The sequence below is a fragment of the Podarcis tiliguerta genome (genome assembly GCF_965153285.1).
Source record: "Podarcis tiliguerta genome assembly, chromosome: Z".
Lineage (NCBI taxonomy): Eukaryota > Metazoa > Chordata > Lepidosauria > Squamata > Lacertidae > Podarcis > Podarcis tiliguerta.
In genome coordinates this window covers 24,597,714-24,620,504 of record NC_139553.1, presented here as the reverse complement: position 1 = coordinate 24,620,504, position 22,791 = coordinate 24,597,714, and the positions used below count along the sequence as shown (strand labels likewise).

The 22,791-nt window shown below is 41.5% G+C and overlaps 1 protein-coding gene and 1 long non-coding RNA gene across 5 annotated transcripts in view; one reads left to right on the top strand and one right to left on the bottom strand.

Annotated features, from left to right (window-relative positions):
* Window positions 1–22,791, top strand: part of LOC310669724 — a 550,125-nt gene that overhangs the window by 220,752 nt on the left and 306,582 nt on the right. The window lies entirely within an intron of this gene.
* The window catches only part of DCX (doublecortin), a 110,479-nt gene continuing 94,599 nt past the window's right edge, over window positions 6,912–22,791 (bottom strand). For 2 of the 4 annotated variants that reach the window (XM_083423919.1, XM_083423921.1), the window contains exons 6-7: window positions 16,370–16,467; window positions 6,912–11,339 (exon numbers count right to left, since the gene is read on the bottom strand). In XM_083423919.1, coding sequence (XP_083280045.1) covers window positions 11,283–11,339; window positions 16,370–16,467 — 155 coding nt within the window. In that variant the 3' untranslated portion in view covers window positions 6,912–11,282. The remainder of the gene's footprint in view (window positions 11,340–16,369; window positions 16,468–22,791) is intronic. The other 2 variants (XM_083423920.1, XM_083423922.1) reach the window with 1 other exon arrangement.

The window sequence follows — 22,791 nt, the reverse complement described above, 5'->3', positions numbered from 1 at the left end:
TGCAAAACCACTCCTGGAAGCTACTTCCTTCATGTGGCTACAAGAGTGGATGACTTTGCATGGGGAATGTAGCCACTGTCACTCAGGTGATATTCCACTCATAATAGAACAAACATGCACAACATCAGGCTGCAAGCTTCATAAATGGATGGAAGGTGTGACTTCAAAGCAAGTGGAGTCCTAACTGATCTTAAGTGATAAAAGATATTCACAATAGCTGTCAATGGAAAACTTTAGCCAACTGGCAAATGCTTGAGCACCTCCATGCTCAATGCTGGCTTCAGGTTTGGAGGGCTCCTCAAGAAAAATGGTTTCAATGCACACCTCTTTCTGAGTGGGCCCATTTCCTCCTTGGCTGTGTCCTTATTACCAATCAGCTCACCTTTCTCCGCTGGATACAACCCTCACAATCAGCAACATATATTAAGAGAATAAGGTAGGCAGAGCCTAAGCTCCGTTTCATTACCCCAGAATGGAGGAAAATGGACAATGATGGTGAGGAGGAGGAAGAACAGCAGGGTCAAAGAGCCCCTTGCTGAGGTGTGGACCTTCACAAATGCCCGATGAAGCCAACTCCTAACACCAGCCCTGTCCCTAAAAAATGGTTGGTGTCACACACAAGCTCTCTTGATCATAAAATGTATTGAAGGTTCCCCCTTTATTGTGCAAAAATTGATGTGATCTACATTTAGGTCAGGTGTGGGGACTTTTTCTTCAGCCTGAGGGCTGCATTCTGGAGGTAGCATGCCAGTAGTGGACAGAACTAGAGACAGATGTGGATGGGACAACAAATCCTCTTCTCTCACACACGCAGACACACACAACTCCGCATCCTCCATCCCAGCAAGTGGCACTATTGCAGTTCACAGACAGATTCCAGCCAGGTGAAGACACTGAAGTAGAGAGCAGAACAGGGCTGGTGAGGAGATGTGGTCTGGGGAGAACAGTGTAGCCTGAGGTTCCCCATCCCAAACTGAGGTCATTTAACTTTCCTATTTTCTCAGGTTGCCTATCTACCAAAATGAGTGGTTTTCATTGGGATGGTGTTTTGGCAAACCAGATTTGTGAGGCTTGGGGAAACTGATTTCATGACATGGTCTCAACATGTGTTGCTTTCTTTCTATGATGCAGTTCCACGTGGATGTTCCTCAGAGGTGATTGGGGGGGAGGCATCTTAATGAGATGAAAAACATCTTGAAGATCTGCTAAAAGGGACGTGATCTTTGTTGGACCAAAAGGAAAAAAGGAAAATGCAACCCAGTTTCCAGCTGCGTATAAACCATGAAAATCCTTCCTCAAATATATCATATTACTCTGCATAGGCTTATGAAACCTATTACACCTGCTAAAGAGAGACAAAAAAACCCCCCACCCTTAATTTAATTTAATTCATCCTTTTTACAAACACTCATTTATTAAATATGTCATTTAAACAAAACAAAAATTGCCTGACCCTGTAAAATACAACAGCTTGCACAAAGGAGATGACCTTCAAGGTTCTGTACAGGGAGTTTAAAGTATGCCAGCTAAACTTTAACTCCCACCTTGAATTATTAACCCTTTAAAATTCCCATGCTCTTTTATTCTAACCCCACCCAACACAAGAACAACTATAGAAGAAAATACATTATGACCTCTTGGTTATATTATATTGCAGCTTTTAATTTTTTCATGAATGAGAAGAATCATACGAAATCAGCTCAGACGCTCAAGCCATCAGGATTTGTTTTAGCTGACTACTTCCCTGGACACAGTCCACTTCTCAAAAGAGCTATAGATCATATTCCAGAAAGCCGTATGTGTCCCATGCAGATAGTACTGTGAGATTCCTACTACAGCTATTTCTGTCAATGTGCAGCATGCTTATGGTTAAGAACACTGGTGGTGAGCAGCACCAATGAATCCATATTGGACCTCCCCATCTCCCCCCCTGTGCTTCTCAAAACTCTAATCGGTAAGGCCATGGTTCTCAAAGGGTGTGGCAGGAGAGGATGGCAAGTATGGCAGGAAGATTCAAGGACAATCAATACTATATTTTGGGAATGATGCATGTTCTTCTGTAGCTGCATTGTTTTATACTGTCTGGATGTCCCATGATCATATTATAGTGTTCTATGTTACAAATCAAGCACTGGTGGGAGTTTTTTCTTTTTGTTTTCCAATGTATTTCTTATCAATAAAAAAATCCGGTGTAGCACGAGCAAATTTTTATTCTGAAAGTGATTTGCAGTTTAAATGAGAAATTGTCTAACAAATTATTTCTGCTTTAGAATATGACCTGTTTTGTGGTTACTTGTGAATATGAATGGGGGAGAAAATTGGTTCACATTTTAATGCAGACCTACCTAATTTGCCCTCTCCTCACCCCCACAAAATTGTACAGTCAGTCAAAACAGGCAGAACATGGTCTGAGGCAGGTTCCAAGTTTGGCAGCAGGAGGGAAATGAAAACGAGCTCTGCTGGATAAGACTACAGTTTCACCCACTCTAGCATCTTGTTTCCTACACTACCCAATCATATGCCTTTTGGAAGCCAATTAGCTGGGCATGAAGGCTACAGGCCTCTCTCACTGTTGTCTCTTGAGTAGCTGGCATTCAGTTGCATACTGCCTCTGAACCATAGGGGTTCCATATACCCCGCATGGCTAATAGCCACCAGCAATCCTATTCTACTGATGATTTTGTCTAGTCCTCTTTTAAAGCCATCTAAACTGCTGGCTGTCATCATGGATAACAACTGTGAATTCCATAAATGAATTGGGTATCTTGTAAAGAGATGTTTCATTTGTCCTGAACTAGGAGCACCAATTTTGTTAACTCAGTCATCTGAGCTTCTTGTTTCTGCACAGAGGTGGACTCACTGCTTTTTTTGAAAGAATCTCTGCTTTGCCCCCAACCAACTCAAATGGTCAAAATAAAGACTGTGAGGTTTGGCAATGCCAATCTGATAAATAGTTGTCAACACTTTTTCTCTTTTAAAACATTTCAGTGATGCAGTTTTTGCTGTATACAAGTTGTGTGGCAGCTGTGGGCTCTTTTTGTGTGATACCCCAGTTGGTTTGACAGGATGTGGAAGCATCCAGGCTGAGGGCACATGAGGGAAATTCTCTTATGGATGTCGCCATGCATGCAAAGCCACCGCAGAAAATGCAAGATCTGGAGGCTTTATAGCTATATCCTATCAGGGAGAATATGGTGGAGAGATCAGCTGAGATGGATGTGAAGAGAACAAGTAAACCCCAAGAAAGGGTTTTGCTAAGGAGGAGGAAAGAGGTATAGACTGCAGGAAGGGAATGAAAGAAGGAGGTTCTCTTACCTCATCAAGGACTGAGGAACTGGTATGGAAAGAAAGGGAAAAAAGAGGGAAGATTTAGGGCTTTAAGCTGCAGTGGCAAGCCAAGAGAAGATGCTAGAACTTGGGGAAACTCTAGAGATACATAGAAAGAGATCCTGAAATGAAACGTGGTAGCCAAACTTGCTGAGCAAGAGTCTCACCGGAAGATAAGAAACCATCCAGAGTTCTAAATCCTAGGTGTTAATGCCACCCTCTTGTTGAATTTTCCTTTTGAAAGATGGCTGAATGTTACCATCTGCAGCTGGTGTGTGCATGTGTGTTAAAACAGAAAGCAAAATGTGACAGCTGCATGGTGAGCAAAACTTCTCTGGGTGTGCTTTTTTAACAAAAACCTTTAAGTATAGAGCTCCAGTTTCTTACATATGTCCTTTCAGCATATATACAGATGTTAGGCGCTCAAATAGCTTTAGGGCAGATGGTCATCTCACACTTCTAGCTGCACTCTCACGGAAACGTGCCAAGTCTTAACAGATTTAATTTTAAATATTTACAACCGATTTTGGGTCACTGTAAAACAAAAGCAGAGATGAATGTCCTAAGAGCCAAACTTTATGGGATGTGAGCATTCCACGTTGAGGTTGTGGGATCTGGATCAGGGTTGTAATGGGGCAGGAGTGGGGATAGAATCCTTTTCCCCAACGCCATGGCCTAAATATGAATCTCCCAAACAAAGGAAAATCCCTCCCCCTCTGCAGTTAATGGCAGCATTAGGGGAAATGATTTAAGTTGGTGAATCAGTATGGGGGGCTATGTCTGTCTGTCTGTTTGTATATAGAGACACTCAAGATGTCCTTTTCATTGTGCATTTATGACGATTTGTGCTCATGATGGTATTGGGGCAAAGATACCCAGTCCTGCTTCCAATACTGTTTGTGCCTGCAAAAGCTTTGGGGTGAACATACTATTTTGTTTCCAATCAGTGCATGTCCTGTAACTTACTGCTGAAATCCTTCCTGCTGAAATCCTTTTTATACCACAAATGTTGCAGGGTGTGTATGTGTTCCATTTTTGTTATAGCACCCTTCCAGATGGCAATAACATTGGGGAAGCATCACAAAACAACTTACAAAGTAGAATGGTGTGTGAATGGCCCAGCATAAATCCATCACTAATGCACTATTATTGCTCCCAATCTGCTGCATAATACACCTGCAAAACAACCACTAGTCTTAAGCATTTCAGTATCTATTATTTCAATTTCTAGCCCATCCTTCAGAGAGTTCATAGAATTGTAGAGCTGGGAGGGACGGGGAGGCCATCTTGTCCAACCCTTGCAATGCAGGAATCTCATCCATGATAGATGGCCATCCAACCTCTGCTTAAAAACCTTCATGGAAGGAGAGCCCACCACCTTACAAGGGAGTCAATTCTACTGTTCTGTTTCCAGCACACCCTTCAGTCAGTTTTGTTCCCAGGGTGGGTTAACTATACAAGGCATAATTATCAGTAGCATAGCAGACTTAGACTGTCCCTTATCCCCAATCCTGTAGATTCCAATCCCAAGGTTTCATCTAGTCCAGGCATGGCCAAACTTGGCCTTCCAGCTGTTTTGGAACTACAATTCCCATCATCCCTGACCACTGGTCCTGTTAGCTAGGGATGATAGGAGTTGTAGTCCCAAAAAATCTGGAGGGCCAAGTTTGGCCATGCCTGATAGTCCAACCCCCTGCAATGAATCAGTTAAAGAATCCCTGACAGATGTCTGAGGCTATGTCTGAGAATATAAATGGACTTGATTTTGGATTACAGCATCCTTTGAATGAATCCAGTTAATCCCTGGTTCAAAGGCACACCTCCTCCAAGGGAAATTTAGCAGTGACTTTTTGCAGCAGAATCAGTGCAGTAGCCTTGTCGTACAGAATTCTGTGTGGAAAATTTAAACAAATTTTAAAAGAGGGAGGAGGAGATGGCAGACTGTTGTTTGAACCCTGCTATATTAGGCCAAAAGCCCTGCTATATTGGGCCAAAGGCCCATCTGGTCCAGCCTCCTGTTCTCACAGAAGACAACCAGATGTTCCACTGGGAAGCCACAACACAACAGAGCACAACAGCACCCTCTCCACTCTTGATCCCCAGAAACTGGCAATCAGAGACATATTGCCTCCGACACTGGTTATAGGTCTTGCCTTACCATTAGGCAGAGTAAGGCAATTGCCTCATTCAGGAGATGGTGCACCTTGGATCCCCCTGGCAATTACTGTTGTGAGCCACAGGTCTCTCAGGCACCTCTTAAACCAACCTGCTGCCCTCAGGTGTGGTGGAGAGCAATATCACATTGTTGTCAGTATTTCAGTAAGATTCATCTGCCAGTGTAGTCAGCTTCTGCACTGAATGGGATGGTGGGGGTGGTACTTCCTTGTCCTTTGCCTCAGGCCAGCCTTGTGTTTGGCAATGGTTTATAATTAATTTTACATAAGAACCTGATACTGGGGGAATAGGGAGCTGATGAACAACCCCAGCAACTACCTAGAACTATTTCACCCTTTATGTACACAGGAAGCTCTACTTACTGGGCAAAAATGGGAAACCACTAAGAACAGAAGAACAGAAGTCCTGTACCTGGATCAGGTCAGTGACCCATCTAGTCCAGCATTCTGTTCTCACAGTGGCTAACCAGATGCCTGTGGGGAATCTGAAAGCAGGACATGAGCACAAGAGCACACTCCCCTCCTGTGGTTTCCAACAATTGCGATTCAGAGGCATGCTGCCAGTGACAGTGATTAGATCAGAGGTTTCTGAGCTGTGTTCCAGGAACTTCTGGAGGTCCTTTAGAACTTAGTTACAGTTGTTCAGTGAGAAAATAAGTATTAGCAGCCAGGAATTTCCTGGAGCTTGCCATCTGTTCCCAATCTTATGGCATTTTCTCTTAACTGCAGAAGAATGTTGTGTGTGCTCTAGGGAGCCCATGGCTCAGCTTGGGGTAGTCTCAACAACATGCCCAATGGTGGTGCCAGCAGGTGCCTGCGCAAGCCACTCAGTAAATGCTAGACAGCCATTATAATGTCACTTGTGGCCCTAATGTAGCATCAGTCAGAGGTACTGTGGGAAACGAAACATTCAGTTCAAAGTAAAACAGGCCTTCAGGACTCCCAATGCTCAGCATTTATCAGAGCACCACTGCTGCCCAGCATAAAACCATCAAATAAGCCTGCTACAGGAACATTGGCAGTCCATCAGCAAACACTTTGCCAAACATGAAGCTAGCCCCAGTTCCAAGGTTTACTTTCAGTTCACATGGGATGACAGTGAGGCCCCACACACCTGTCCAGTTGTTGTTTTTTGTGTGTACAATATTTGCACCCTAGAACACGCACAGCATCCTCTGAAATGTAGAGGTTCCTCAAGAGATTAGCCAATGTAGAAATGGTTCTCCCCAGAGATATGGAAAACCACCCTCCTAGACAGTCACTGTTGGGTTAGTGTTGAGACCACCCACCTCATGTGCTTGCATCAATGAATCAGGTATAAGAGAAGTGCCCTGTAATCCTTCTTTCTTTCTTTTCAAATAACCTTTCCAAGAGTTAAGAGCTGAACACACCTAGCATTGTACACACTGCTATTCTGCATGCATTTTTTATTTTTATTTTTGTATAAAGACTCATGCAACATCAACTATACAGGCAGTTTTACATCCGACATGGTCACTGATTTCTACCTACAGTTCAAGAACGTTTACCTGAAGAATTGCTTCTAAAACCTGGGAGTCTGGCCCTTTACCCTGTTTCACTTTTGCAGGTCTGAATGGCTTTTCTTTTCCTTGTGGGAAAAAAAGATCTACCTTCTCTTTCCACTAGGCTGCTGTATATTTGCTTGCTGATGCAATGCGTGGCAACACAAACTATTACAAGAGCCTCATCTTGCCAGGCCCTTATTCAGAAGAGCGATGTGCATTATTGGAACACATCAGGCAAGGGAGTCCATATTGGTCCAGGCTCTCAGATATGCCACTATTAAGTGCAATCAAAGAAAAATGCCTATATCTGTATTACTTGTTTAAATAAACACATTGTTGTTGTTGGTAAATGGGAAACATACTCCATGTAAACAATGTTCTACTTAAGAATATAAGAAAAGCCCTGCTGGATTGGACCAAAAGCCCAACATTCTGTCTACCAACAGGGGCCAGCATCTGGAAAGCTTACAAACAGGGGATGAAGTCAACAGCTTTTCCCAACTGTTTGCCTCCAGCATTTGACATTCAGAGGTTTATTGCCTCTGGGGTTACATGTAGCTATTGTGGCTAACAGCATTAGCCATCTAGCTTTGTCTCCTGTGGACATGAAGAAGAGTGGAGAACAGAGTATAACATTCAAAAGACTACAGTATTCCTGCCAATCATAGGCTCAGTTTTTGGGCCTTGCACAAAACCAGCAATCAAATGGACTGTACCCAATTGTGTGTAGGATCTGTTTTGGGGGGTAGGGGACAGGAAAAGGAGAGGTGGTGTGTGTTCTGTATTGCGGATCATTTTCTTCCTGCTTATTGAAATAGTGAAGATTGGATTGTACAGTATTACAAAGACTTTTAGTTCCTGGATGGAGCAATATTTGCATTATTCCTCCATTTTACTAAGGAACAGTGCTATGGTGGAGTACTGCTTCCCTATCATATTATAACAGAAACAATTCCTCAGTTCCACATTCATCCAGTGCATGCCCCCGGTCACACTCTGAGGGGCAATTGGGAGCAGCCTATCAAGACTGAGAGGAGAGAGAACAGGAGATCAAACATCACAAGCAAAACACATCTCCAAGTAGACTGGAGTGTGGGCTTAAGCAGTTCACAATCTATGCTATGCTCATGCCCAGGATTCAGAGCCTCATATTGTACACAGTGCCCCTCTGTGAGGGGTGAGGTCAGTGAGCATACAGAGTTTGCTGCTTCTGGTGCTGACAACTGTGGGTATGAACTGGCTCTGTGTCAAGGCCACTTGGCAGCTTTAGCAAGCAACAGTGCCTTCTAAGTTAACCCCAAGAAGCCATCACTGGAATTGACCAAAGAAACCTGACAATCTTTCCATAGTCTTCCTCAATACTAGTCCCTAGGAGGTCATAGACAGCACTTTCCCACCAGATGATCCAAAAATATTTAACGGCATCAACGAAAGGACTCACTGGCCAACCCTCCCAATCCCTCCCCATGAGGTAGAGAAAGTATTACTGTCCTTATTTGACAGATACGGTAAATTGAGGCACAGAGAAATTAAGAGACCTGCTCCAATTCATACACCAGATCTGCCAGATATCAAACACACACTGGAATTTTTTTTCCTGTAGGCCTTCCCTATGCTTTGTCCTCAAAGCCAGCCTTCTCCACAGTGATCTGACCATTGAACTTACATGAATGCTGAATCTTCTGAACCAAAGTTTAGATAGCTTTGGCCAAACAATGGCATAGAGGTAAGGAAACCCTAGGTTTTAACTGCTTGGTTCAACAAAGGGTAGATCCTCACTTGCCCTTGTGATGCAGGGTCTCTACTAAAACTGCAGCCATTGGGTAGTCTGAAACCTTCTATTTTAAAAATTATTAAAACAAAACTGCAAGCTTGGCTTATCCACATTGCCACATGAATCACAAAGATGCCAGTGGTAAGGAATGCAAAAGCTAACCACCAAATACCAACTTTGGGCCAAGCATTGTCTTCCTCTAATAGCCAAAAGTTGTTGTAGAGTTAAGTACCCCAGTGTGAAGTATTATTTATTATTAGAAATTTCCATATGCCTTTCGACTTTATGCAAATTGCCCAAGGTGGCTCACAAAATGAAATTGCAAAATGAAAACATAACCTTATCAAAAGTACAATTGCTGCAATACATTCTAAACTCACAACGGTTTGCAAATGAATCTAAAGGAGAGTGGGGAAAGCAATCCCCAAGGTTGGTTATATGGGTATTGCTCTGGTAACATTTTGCAAGATTATGGAGAGCTTATTCCTACAAATAAGGAATAATGCAATGCACAGTATTATCTGGTACGTGTATCCAGACCCAGTAAATAAAATGGCCAGGTCTGTATAAAACTGTGAACTTTGCATCAATGATTATTTTTTTAAAATTGAATGGATTCCTTTTCTTCCCATTTCACTATAATGCACTGCTTCAAGATAAAAGTTTATAATACCGTATCATGAACATCCTAACAGTTCTATAGTCTGAGCATCTGGCCATAGTTAGAATTATTGAAATACAGAAAATTAAAAACATAACCTTAAGCATGTTACAAACACTCTCAAAATATTTTGAATTAATTGCGATATCCCTCCCCCACCCCATGCAGACCCCTCCCATTTTATGAACCTCTGATGTCAGTTTGGCAGTGACTTCAAAACACTTACTGTGTTGAACTTTTTTTTGTATATTTTAAAATTTTGTTTCTTTTTTAAAGCAAAAGAAAGTCACCAGTTTTCTTTTTTTTAAAAAAAGGATATTGAAGAACTGACTCTAAGACACAGCTAACATTATTTGTTTTCCTCTATAAAAGTTGTATGGATTTCTTGTTATTAAAAATTAATAATAAGCTGAAGGTGTTAGACCTGAAAACAATTTTTTTTCACAGTGTTTTCAGTGTTGGCTGTTTGCAAGGCATTGATAGTCTCCACAGAGATAGAGAGATACCATTTCAGTAACTTCATATCAACCAGACCATGTTTATTGCTGGTCATATGTATGTATATATAAATGTATGTATATGTATGACCAATGGCCTCAAAGCAGAGGAGCCATCATCTCTGCAGCCATGGAGTGCCTCAGGACCAGGGCTGGTTCCATATGATCAAAAATGGGGGGGGGGGGGGCTGATGGTGAGGATGGGAAGGTGGTAGGACTTGAGTATAGGTGGAAGACAAAGGATTTGAGGATAGGGCCAAGGTGCTCAGATGAAAGGAAGCAAAGACAGGGCTGAGAGCATGGATATGGTGAGGTGTTGAGGTGAAGTGGAGAAGGAAAAGATGGGGCTTATGTGATTTGGAGGGAGACCAGACAAAGAAGGAAGAAAAAGGAAGAAAAAGGCTGAGCACATTGGAAGGGTTGAAGTGAGACAGAAGGGGAGGAAAAGATGGGGCTGAGGTGATTTGGGGCAATTGAAGAGAATATGGTAGGGTGAGGGGATGAGGCCAAGGTGAGTTTTGCTCAGCTGAGGTGGGTTGGGAGATTGAGGTGCAACTGAGGAAGAGGAAAAGATGGAGAGCAGAGTTGGCAGGCAGAGCCAGCAGGGTGGCTTCCCAAACCCCACCCTGCTAGAACAACTTTGTGTATGTATTAGAACATATCCCTGTGTCCTATTTGAGGAGAAAATCACGATATGTAGCTCTTTATTTCTTGTCCAATCACTCTTGTACTTAAATGAATGTTCACAAAGAGACAAGAGTTGCCTCCCACTGGCTGTGAGTTAACATCAGACAATATGCAGGTGTTAAACTCAGAGACCCAGCCTTGGAAACAGGTCTGCTTTTGCAGAGTTGCTGGTATTCATTGGTATTTGGGGGTGGAGGGAGGTGCTGGTGGATAGACCTGTTTCCACTCTTGGGCTTTGGACAGAGTTGCTAATGGAACATTTGCAAAAGAAAGTTGTCACCTGACCAGCAGCCAAATAAAAAAAGCCAGTACATTATAGGGGTTTTTTTTTTTTAAGAAAACGAAACGCTTGGGCTAAAATGTGTGAGAAGAGCATGAGGATTCAAGCCTTCTGACTTCAAGCTGCCAATAATGGCCACTTATCTTTCCTATGAAGTTACTCAGATGATCGGTATCCCTTTATCTCTGTGGATTCATAGGTGTTGGTTTTGTGGCACAGAGGAGAAATATAGGAAAGGAAAAGAAAAGACATAACTTTTGTATCCTTGGATTTGCACCAGTGACCTCTCTGCTCCTTTTGGCAGAAGTGTGATGCTATATCTAAAATGGAGTGTGGACACAGGGAAGGGGGTTTCTTTACATGGAGTCTCCAAGGGAATCAGAGTCGTCCAAGGATAGAGGCAGGTACAAGTCCTGTAAGGAGAAAGGGAAAACGTGTTAACTCCCACAATTAGCCTCTTCTGCATCAATGAAGAACTGCTTCAGTGACTCAGTGCGCAAATAATCATTGCAGACTTAGGCCCAATCTGCAGCATACATTTAAAGCAGTGTTGTACCACTCTAAACACGGTTTCCCCCAAATAATCCTGGGAGCTGTAGTTTGCTAAGGGTACTGAGAATAGTTAACAGACCTCTGTTCCCCTTACAGAGTTACAATTCTCAGAGTGGTTTAAAAATCTATTCCTCTTTCCAGGGAATTCTTATTTTAACCCAAATCTTTTTTTAAACTGCTGCTTCCCCTCCCTTCATTGCCATCTCCTGATCACTGTACTCAAACCTCTTCCATGGTTAAAAAATGCTACATTTCTCTCTCACTTTTGCTCCATTCTTACTTTATTCAAACCTCTGCTATTGTTTGAAACTGCCATTTTCCCTCTGTGTCTTTCCATCTCCACTTTACTCAAACTTCTGTCATTGTTTAGAACAGCCACTTCTTCCCCTTTCAGTGTACCATCCTTCTCACTATACTGAACCTTCTCTGTTCCATTCCTCAGCTGCCTCACGTGATAGAGCTAAAGGATGCAGGGCCCTCAAATATTCCATTGTATTAAGGTACTTTACTCAAACCTTTGCTGTAGTTTAAAACCATTATTTTCCTCTCAGCTTTCGCTATCCTTGCTGTATTCAAGCATCTTCTGTTGCTCTAAACCACCACTTTTCCCTTCTCACTTTCTCCCACCCTCATGTCATACAAAATCAGGATTGTGATGTGGCACTACAAATCCTGAAATGGGAGCTACGTGATGACAGCCTTACATTTTTATGTATCTAGGAAGATATCTGCCTCTGTTGGTGAACTGTTTTTTTCACATGATCCACCTGTCACTGCAAATGAGAACAACGCCATCACCCTATGTTTGTAGATGAGTTTGCATGCAATACCATGATCTGACGTAGGAGCATGGGAGGGAAAATTAGAAGACCCTAGAGCTGCTACAGGCAATCCTGTCCCAGAAGGCTACTGTGACAGCACTAGCAAAATACAATCATACAGTACTTTACAGCTAGCAAAATGAAGCATTAATCTCAACATTTTAAAAAAGTGTCCTTATAAGGGAATAGCAATATGCCTGCTAAAGCTTTGTAATTATCTGCGTGTCTCATTGCTTAATGGAGTAGAATTGCCAGTATTTGAGCATTTTGATGAACAAAAAAGATACAGTGGGGTGCTTGGTATGCCCAGTTTCCACTTCCTTGTGGACAGAGACACATACCTCCCCCCCCCCCCACGCCCAGTTCCAATAAGTAGTGTTGTTGCCAAAGTCCAGATTTTCTGGCTTCATAGTAGGAATTTGGGTGGCAAGTATAGCTTGATCCAAACATAGCCTTAAAAAGTTCTTTTCTGTCTAGTACTTTAATGGTTTTCCTGCGTTTCAGACACAAACTTTTTATAGTGCCAGGGATTGAATTTGGGATCTTTTGCATGCAAAGCATATGCTCTACTGCTGAGCATGCATCCAGAAGTTCCCCAAATTTTGATGAAGCTTTTCTCCATATTTCACTTTAAATTCTAAGCACAAAGGAAGAGGTCTGCTAGAGTTATGACCTTCTAAAGAGTCCTGTCAATCTTACATTCGGACATAATTGGAACAAGAAGGTGTGAACATATAGCACCAGTTTTGGATTAACACCAGTTTAGGATGCCTTTCCTGACCTCTAGCCCACTTCCTGATCTGCTCTTCATCTTCCTAGGGACCAAGTGGTCATGAGTGCTGTTACAAGGACATCTTTAGCAGCGTTAGGAAATTTGTCACTCCAATGCCCATCTGTCCCAGTCAGCATAAAGAGTAGTCAGGGATAACAGTTAGCAAATGGGGCTGCCTTTGAAGACTGTTTGGAAACTACAGCTACTGGAGATGTGGCAGCTAGATGGTTAACTAGGAAAAGAAGGCATGAGCATATAACACCTATTCTGTCCTAACAGCACTGGTTGCCAGTTGGTTTCTGGGTTCCAGTCATAATGCTATTTTTGACCTTTAAAGCTTTATATGACTCAGGACTACTATACCTAAAGGACTGCCTTTCCCCATATAAACTTCTCAAGAATCCGAGATCATTATCTGAGGCTCTTCACTGCATGCCACCTCCAATGGAGTGTGGGGAAAAGAAAATAAGCCTTCTCTCTAGTAGTCTCGTGTTTATGGAATAGTCTCCTCAAGGAGGACCACCTGGCACAAACCTTAAAATTGTTTTAGTGCCAGGATTTTTTATTTTAATTTACTGACATGCTCTGCACTTTGTATATTTGCATTTTCAATTCTCTGTACTTTGAGGTTTTGAAAGCTGCCTTTGGCGCAGCTCATTGAGCAAAAAGCAGTATACAAGTAAATTTAGTCATAGAAGCATAGAATCTTAGAGTTGGAAGGGACCCCAAGGGCCATCTAGTCCAAACCCCTGCAATGCAGAAATCTCAACTAAAGCATCCATGACAGATGGCCATCCAACATCTGCTTTAAAACCTCCATGCAAAGAGAGTCCACAACCTCCTGATCATTCAGGCATGAAGGGGCTCTCACAGGGTCCTAGAGTTCTTCTTCCTCCTTTCCAAACACTTAAACTGGCGTTTTGAGGGTTGTGGGGACGGCATCAATTGGTCTCCTGCAGGGCTTCATATAACTAAGGTCTGCCCCTGATACTGTATTGTTAAATCTTCAATGAATGCATTTAAAGAACCCAAACCTCATCCCAGCTACCTAAAATCTTCTGTAAGTTGGTAACAGCACCTGCTCCACCATGGTCCACTACAGCCTACAGGTGACATAGTTGGAGTACCTCCCTTTTTCATAGCCTTTCTGGTGCTTATCTTTCCTTGAAAATCTACACCTTCCAGAAAGTGAAACAGACAGGTGAAAAAATGAAATGCTATGTGAACGGAATGCTGATGAAATGTGGGGAATTAATAGGTTTAGGACCTAAAACCTTTACTTTTGGTTTCATTGGTGAGCAGAGGGAGCTTGTGGTACTGTGTTTCAGAACATATTTCTGCTACAGTTTCAATCAAAACCACCATTCAAATGAAGCCCCAGGAACGTTGAACAAAATCATCATTAGTGATGGATGCAGTTAACACATAGAGCCATCACATTCATTTCAATTCCTTTAGATTCATGTATAAGCATCACTTGCTCAAAGGAACTTTTATTGCCCCTGAACTGTCGTCCTTTTCACTGATCTTAAGAAGACATTGTAGAGGTTCACCAGGGTCTCACTTGGCTGTATCTCATTATGATGGCAGCAGCAAGTTCCTATAGAAAATATACAGTGGGAAAAATCTGGGCAGAGGAAACACACACAATTAGGACTCGAATTTTTTTTTATATATAAACTACCATCTCTGAAAGCTCCTGCTGACTGACTGTCCTTATTAAGGGCTGGTTTGCACAATACTTTTTTGGTCCCTGCAAGCATTCATGTGGAGAAATAGAGTGTTAACGAGTCAGAGAAAGAGAAGTCAGGAAATTGCAACAAACCTGTAATTAAAGCCTGTATTTAGGGAGTCTACCCTCATGGGTCCATTTCACTTCTGGTCAAATACGAAACGTATCCAGATTAGCTATTTAGAATAATCTAAATAGGTCCAGAGGTCTGGAGAGGATGTTTTGGAAATTGATCAAGTTTATTAATGTGGATAATTTATGAAGGAGATTTCCTGAGGTGGGATGTTTGCTCATCCCAAATCAATGGAAATCATTTGCAGTAATGTATAACTGGCAACAATTTCCATGGTTTGGGGGCTTGGGGGGCGGAATGCCACAACAATGACGAGGGTATTCTTAGGCCATTGTCTGGAGTAGAAAGTGACTATGATCACAACATACAAAGTCTCTATTCTTAATCAATCAACACTTTCCATTCATTTCAGCTTTCATGATACAATATGCCTTATTTCCTGCTCACCCAAGAAATACAACAGATGACTATATCTGCTGTACATATAAATGAAGAATGTACTTTCCAGAATGACAATCATTTTTATAAGTATCTCTATCTGTATAGATATTTGAAAACATTAGATATCATGCACAAAAACATGTATGTGTATGTGTGTACACACACACACACACACACAAACACACACTGTATGTTTGTTTTCAAAGGATTTCAGTAAGCCTTACATTTTACAACAACCCTGGAAGGTCAATACACTATTCTTGCTAAAATGTAGATGGACAGCTGAGACTAATGACTCATTCAGACTTCCTTTTGTGTTGCATTTCTAGGCACAGCCCCAGGCTTTAAAGCTCCATGTCCAAACAGTTTTGTTTTGGTTTTTTGTCCCAGCACTTTCCCTGGGAGAATCCATGTTTTGCCACCAAATCAAAGCAAACGGCAATTGGGTTTTCTATGCATTGCCATTTGCTCCAATTCAATGGTAAGACACAGAGTCTGGACAAAAAACCCACACTTGGACACAGAGGTTTAAAGAGTGGGTCTGTGCCTGGACAGCATGGCGCAATAGGAATTCTGTATGAGGGCTCATCCACTTCCACTTTCCTCATGCCTAGAAAGCACAAGTCTGAGCTGTTTCCCACTTGTCCTGTGCTTTCTAGGCATGGCTTCAAGTGGTTTTGCCTTTTCCTTTCTGCTTTCGCCCAGAGAACTCACTCTTAAGAGCTAAATTGGAGCAAATATCAATCTGCAGAAAACCCAATTTGCTCCAATTCAGCGCTGAAGATCAGGCTTCCCCGGGGGAAACCAGCACAGAAGAGTGGGTGAGCCCTAACAGTTGATTGCACCACCAACCAAAATGTCAGCCCCATGCAGAATCAAGCATAGAGATCCTTTATAGTTACTAGACTGCAGCTGAGCCAGTGACTGCCTTACCACCATCTGGCTATTTCAAGTGGAGCAGTCCAGGTACTCCTCCCACCCTCACAAACTCTTGCAGTGGTGCAGGCAGGTAATAATCATGTAGGAGGTTTAGTAAGGTATAAGAAACGTAATACCTTGTGCTTACGGAGGCTCCCTGGGCTGGTGGGTGTGGAGATTGGAGACTGCTTTGATTTGGGTGTGGACAGTTGGCTGCTTGATGTTCCATTGGCTGTACAAAGCAAAGGAGAAATCAGCAATGAACAAAGACAATATATATATTTTAATGCCTATTCAGTTTCCCATTGAAACGTTCCAGTTTATGAAGCATAATTCCAAAATAGAACTTTTAAATCATGATTTGCTGGTTCAGATGAAGTTTCTTTTCCAACCTCACAGTTGAGATATCTGTCTGTCTGTCTACACATCTTTTGCTTTGCAAGTAAAAGGTCATGTTTTTGAAAACATGACTTAGGTGCTGCAAGAAGGACAGGAAATGCTGAGTTTGAAATAGTTTTGATTGAATTATTTTTATTTATTGAATTTAAATCCTTCCTTCCCTTCCAAAGAAAGATAAGATTGGAGCTGAAAATTGTGCACTTTAAATTTGCACTTTAACACTTCTTTCACTTCATCAGCACAATGCACTTTTGCAAAGTCACAAAAAGGTACGTATTATTCCACAAAAGGGTAAAAAATCCAGGCCAGTAGATCTTCCATAGAAAATCTTTATATGTCATTAGCAGTTTCCCCTCCCCTTTTTACTTATCTATAACTTTGTGAACACATCAATGTATTTTGTCCCACCTGGAGTTGAACAGCAAATCTTTCTCTTTGTCCCCAATTCTTGCCAACATATCTTGTCCTCAGTAAGATGGTAAACCTGTATCCTAGTGGTACCTCTTTAGGTGGCAACTCAGCATCACATACAAATCAATAGTCCTGTATACAGTCATACCTTGGAAGCTGAATGGAATCTGTTCCAGAAGTCTGTTTGACTTCCAAAACATTCGAAAACCAAATTGTGGCTTCTGATTGGCTACAGGAAGCTCCTACAGCCAATCAGAAGCCTCATCAGATGTTCAGGTTCCAAAAGAACATTCGCAAACCAGAACAATCACTTCCGGGTTTGCGGCGTCCGGGAGCCAAAATGTCTTGGTTCCAGGGTGTTCGACAACCAGGGTACGACTGTACCAAAAAATAAATATATATTTAAAAATCCCTCCATACTGAAAGCTGGGTGTCAGGCAAAGGGTTCTGCCCTGGCTAGTTTTCTATGTGCATTGATTTATTTATACAGTATATGCATTTGTACAGAGAAGTATTCAATCATGTGAGGTACTATCTATAGATAAAGTTGTAGTTCAGTGGCAGAGCACATGCTTTACGCACAGAAGGCCCCAGTTTCAATCTTTGATATATAGATTGAGTTGGGAAAAACTGTTACCTGAAACCCTAAACTGCTCTTGCCAGTCAATGTAGATACAATATTGAACTGGGTGGACCAAAGGTCTGACTTGAGTCACATCCACATCATACATTCAAAGCACATGGCTTCACCCAAATAATCCGGGGAACTCATAAGAGCTAAAGCTCCCATCACCCTAAACAAACAATAGTTCCTATTTTTCTTTGGGGTGAGGTTCTATGTGGTCTGAATGTACTGGTTCAAGGAAAATTCCCTAACATCTTCTCAACTTGGCTTCCTAAACTATAAATACAGGTTTACCAGCTCTGAGAGAAGTAGGATTAAGTCTACGAAGAAATTCTCTTCTTTCTATCACATGTGCCATAACAACAATGGACTGCCTATATTAATATACAGTGGTGCCCCGCAAGACAAATGCCTCGCAAGACGGAAAACCCGCTAGACGAAAGGGTTTTCCATTTTGGAGGTGCTTCGCAGGACGAATTTCTCTATGGGCTTGCTTCGCAAGACGAAAATGTCTTGCGATTCCTGGGGTTTTTTCCCCGCTCCCCACCCCCTTTTTCTAAGGCACTAAGCTGCTAATAGCCTTTTAGCAGCTAATCCGCTAATCCCTTAAGCCTTTAATAGCCGCTAATAGCCGCTAAACCGCTAATAGCGCTAATCCGCTAATGGGCTTGCTTTGCAAGACGAAAAAACCGCTAGACGAAGAGAATCACGGAACGGATTGTTTTCGTCTTGCGAGGCACCACTGTATATGCTTAAATTAGGATTGGTGGATTATTCCTATTGTTAATGTGAGTGGATCTTTCATTCTTTCTTTTCTGTAATATTTGCAATAAGAAGCTCACCTGTTGATCTTGGGTTAAAAACGCTCACGTTAACCTGCCTCATAGAGTTGTAGAGAACATAAAATGGGGGGCCAGGAAGGCAAATATGGGATGAGGGCAGGAAAACAATGCAATATTTGCTACATTATATACAGACCAGAGCTTTAAGTAATAATCTAGAAGTCTCCTTTGCAGACTATCCAGACCGCAATAGATCCACTTGTAATAAGGATTCTTGGTAAACATTCAAAAGATCAAGCCAGGCTGGCATTCTGTGGGTGTTTTGCTAGATCTTGCAGTCTTGTGAAAATGCATCCCTTTCTCTGCAGGCCTTTAGGGAAGCAATGAATGAGAAGCGCCCATCCAGATTCTCATTGGCTAGAAGATCGTGCCTTCCCCATTCAGGCTCAGCCTGCTAGACACTAGCATGAGAAGGTCATGTTTTAATTTAAAATCAATGTCCTATGGATCTTCCCCCTGGTACTTGCAAAGGGCATGGGAATGTTAATTGGCCTTAAAGCAACATGGAATCCTCTCCACATCACACAACGAAGGTTTGATATAGCTAGGAAGCTGAGGTTGGAAAGTCAAATGGCAAAGACCAATTAGTACAACCTAGTGCTGAGCTAAAAAAAAACCCCTAATTTTTGTAAAATTCTCTGCCCACCATGAAAGAGGAATTATTTATTCCTGCTTTGGACATGCTATGAGGTGCTTGATGATGTGTGTGTGTTTTTTCTTTATATTTGCCCTCATTCCCAGTTTGAACTCCACAATCTCCCTGACTGTCCTTTCTGGAAAGCCGATGAAGATTTTATACAGTGACATGGGCTTTCCCAGAAAATGAGGAAACCAAACCTGTGGTATGCAGACCAATAAAATCTCTCACCGCTTAGAGATGAAAGTGTATGTATGTAGCAATATTTTACAGAAGTGTTCGAATATGGATCAAATAAGAAAGTGTATTATTTGTAGTATTTGGGACAATTTACATATTTTATTGAAAGGAGAATAGAATTCAGTTTATATTTTGGTTACGTCTTGGTTGCAAAATGATTCTACTGTCTTTGAAAGTAGTTCTAGCGTCTTTTTGCCTCCCCTACGTCTAATTAGATGCATTAGCTTTATCAAAAGTAGGGCGTTTGAGGCCTTCCTTTGTATTGAACTTCCTTTGTATTGAACTTATTATAGAAAATGATTAATTTTCCTAATGGTGTCGTTTTGGTTACACTTGGGGAGTCTTTGCTCTCTCTCTTTTTTTATTTGGGGGTGCCTCTTACAACACCTTTGAGAACACCTGATCTAGGTTGAGCCTTGAAAGAAATCTCCTTTTGTCACGGTATAGTTACAATTCTTGATTGGTTTGTTATTTGCTGTAATGAAAATCTGCACGGGCATTTTAAAAAAAATGTTTTTGATAGACCCATTGAAATTAATAGACATGACCAACATAGGACCATTCATTTTAAAGGGTCTGATCTGATTACATCCTAGTAGGATGCAACACTCTGCCACCAATAAATCATACATTTAAAGTTCTTCTCTGTAAAATCTTTTAGTACTGATATATATTGGGATGAAAAATACATCTAACTGAAAGATGCTACGTTTGTTTTTTGCAGGGCTGGCTAAGAAGCAAGCTTTGGTCATAACTGGGTATGATTTCAGACTGATGCATGAAATAATAGCAGAATGAATAGGTCATTATGGTTCAAATAAAACTTGGAAGTGGGAATAAATAACACTGGTTGAAAGCAATCTTATGAAATCTCATTTTAAAGACTCCAAGCTTCTCTATTAAAAACAGAACATTTCCCTGTTTCTCATAATCCACAGAGCAGCTGATCACTTGTGAATGCTTTGGGTCAAGTAATTGCTTCTTACATTAGGTCCGCGTGTACTTTTAAAAGGGGTTGGAGCCCACTAAAAGCATAAGAGGGGAGGGGCCAGATTAATGGAATGGAGTATCCAGGAAAGGGATATGTAGTAGCTCTGCAGCAATCCATGCTATAACATGATGTTGCAGGTAACACTTGTTTCAGTCTATTGGGGTCTTTGATGATTTATTGTTACAGTAGAGATTGTGGGTTGATATACTGTGGTCAAGTGGCTTACTTTAAAGAGGGCAGTCCTCTATTGGAAGGGCTGCCAGGTCCAAGCCTGGATTAAAAAGAAAGAAGGGAAAGAAGAGGGGAGGGGCCTTGAAGTTGCCCATCCACAGTAAGCAACTGGACAGCAGACTAATCAGGCGCACAAGCCACCAGGTCACACTCCGCCCCCACTGTGGTGAAATGGATTGCATCTTTACAACTGTACATATTATATTCAATTATATCTTTACATTTTACGTTTGCATCTTTGTATAAATTAACCTGTGCAAATGCAATGCAAATCCCTTTTCCCCTTCATCCCCTTTGTTTTATATAAAAATATTTATAAATCACTTAATATCTAAGTGTTGTACAATATAAATTTAGCAATGCATTACTGACTACCCTAGCTGTTTTGTGATGCATTTTTGTTTTAGTAGGCTGTGAACAGCTATTGGAGGGCTAGTCCTGAAAAGGCAGCATGCAAATGCTGAAAGGTTGATGATGGTGGTAGTAATAATAATAATAATTGACAGCATCCATGTACAATGCAAAACTACCATACAAGCTGCAAAACTGGATAGAAGCTAAGGGGCTTTTTTCTCCTGTAGGTGAAGAAACAGCTGTGACTTCTCTATAAACAATATGTCTGATGTCATCACCAGTCTTAAAATTTCAGTCACTGGCATGACTATAGCAAGTATCACTAGTGCTGGTATAGATTATCATGGGGGTGGCAGAAACACTGAAAGAATAAATTCACCTAGACACTCTGTTCCTTATACAAGCAAAAACCAGGAAAGATATTCAAAGATTCAGATGTTTTACACTCATCAAGCTGAGCTTATTTCCAGCCTAATATTCTTTTTTCGTTAGGTTTTGGAAAAGACGTCTGGGTCAAACAAAAGACCAAATGACTGTAACATGTAAGGGTGAGGAATAAGTTGTCAAGACATGTCACAGATGAAAAGTTTCAGGAATATGCTGTTTCAACCAAATAAAATACATAAGCATCCCACAAAAATCAGGCCAGATAATGTTTTATTCATGGTGTCCTTATTCAGCACCATTTTTTCTCTTCTCATGTGTCTCTTCCAATTTGTTACAAATCAAAACTTACTTAGCCTATTTGTCATTCACGTAAAAAAGAAAAGAAAAAAAGCAACCCCCCCAAACCAAACATTGCTGTTTCATACTAACTAGCAGAATGCCAGTGCCTTGAGGGGGCAGATTCAAGATAGAAAAAAAGTTGTCTTTCCCACAGGGCATTCACTACCACAAGAGGTAGTGGATGGCTTAAAAACGGATTAGGCGGATTCATGGCGGATAAGGCTGTCAATGCCTTCAAGCAACAATGGCTATGTTCTCCTTCCACGTTCAAAAGCAGCAGCATGCCACTAAAACCAGTTGCTGAGAATTGTAAGTGGGGAGAGAGCACTCTTTGCACTCAGATCCTGCCTGTGGTCTTCCTACAGAGGCGACTGGTTGGCCACTGTGAGAAAAGGATGCTGGACTAGTTGGGTCTTTGGCCTGATTCAGCAGCCAGGGTCTTCTTATGGTCTTAGATTCTGTGTTTATGTGTAGGTTAAATTGTAGGGCACTGAAGTGATCTTAGGGCTAATCAACTGCCCTGATGAATTTGTGGAAATCTTTATTTTAAAAAGATCCATTTTTTTTTTAGTGTATATGAGCCACTAAAGACATCCATAGGATGAAACATGTTGGGCAAGTCATTATGGATGTTCTGGCTAATGAAGACTTGATTTTATTTGTAAGCATTGTTAGTCAAGAAACGGGCCATTCATAGAACTGAGTTTGAATTTATATATTTTTAGTAATAGGCTTTCCTCTCAAATTTCTGCATCTTTTTATTTTTGCATGTTACTGTTTTGCTGGATTTTATTATATTTTATTTTCTTTCTGTTAGGTGTCCTGAGCAAAAATTGTGTATATTCTTGCCTGAAGAACCTTTACAGGAGGCGAGGCTGGGGAACTAAGACAGATACCAGTGATGAGAGATTAAGTTCTAGGCCTAATAGGCAAAATAAAAACTGGTAAATCACTGGGTCCTGATGGCATCCACCCAAGAGTTCTAAAATCATCATCATCATCATCATATGTGCAATTGCTGGTCTTCAAACAAAATTATGTAACTTGTCCCTTAGATCAGCCTCCTGGGAATCAGGATCCTGGGAATAACAGGCTGATTA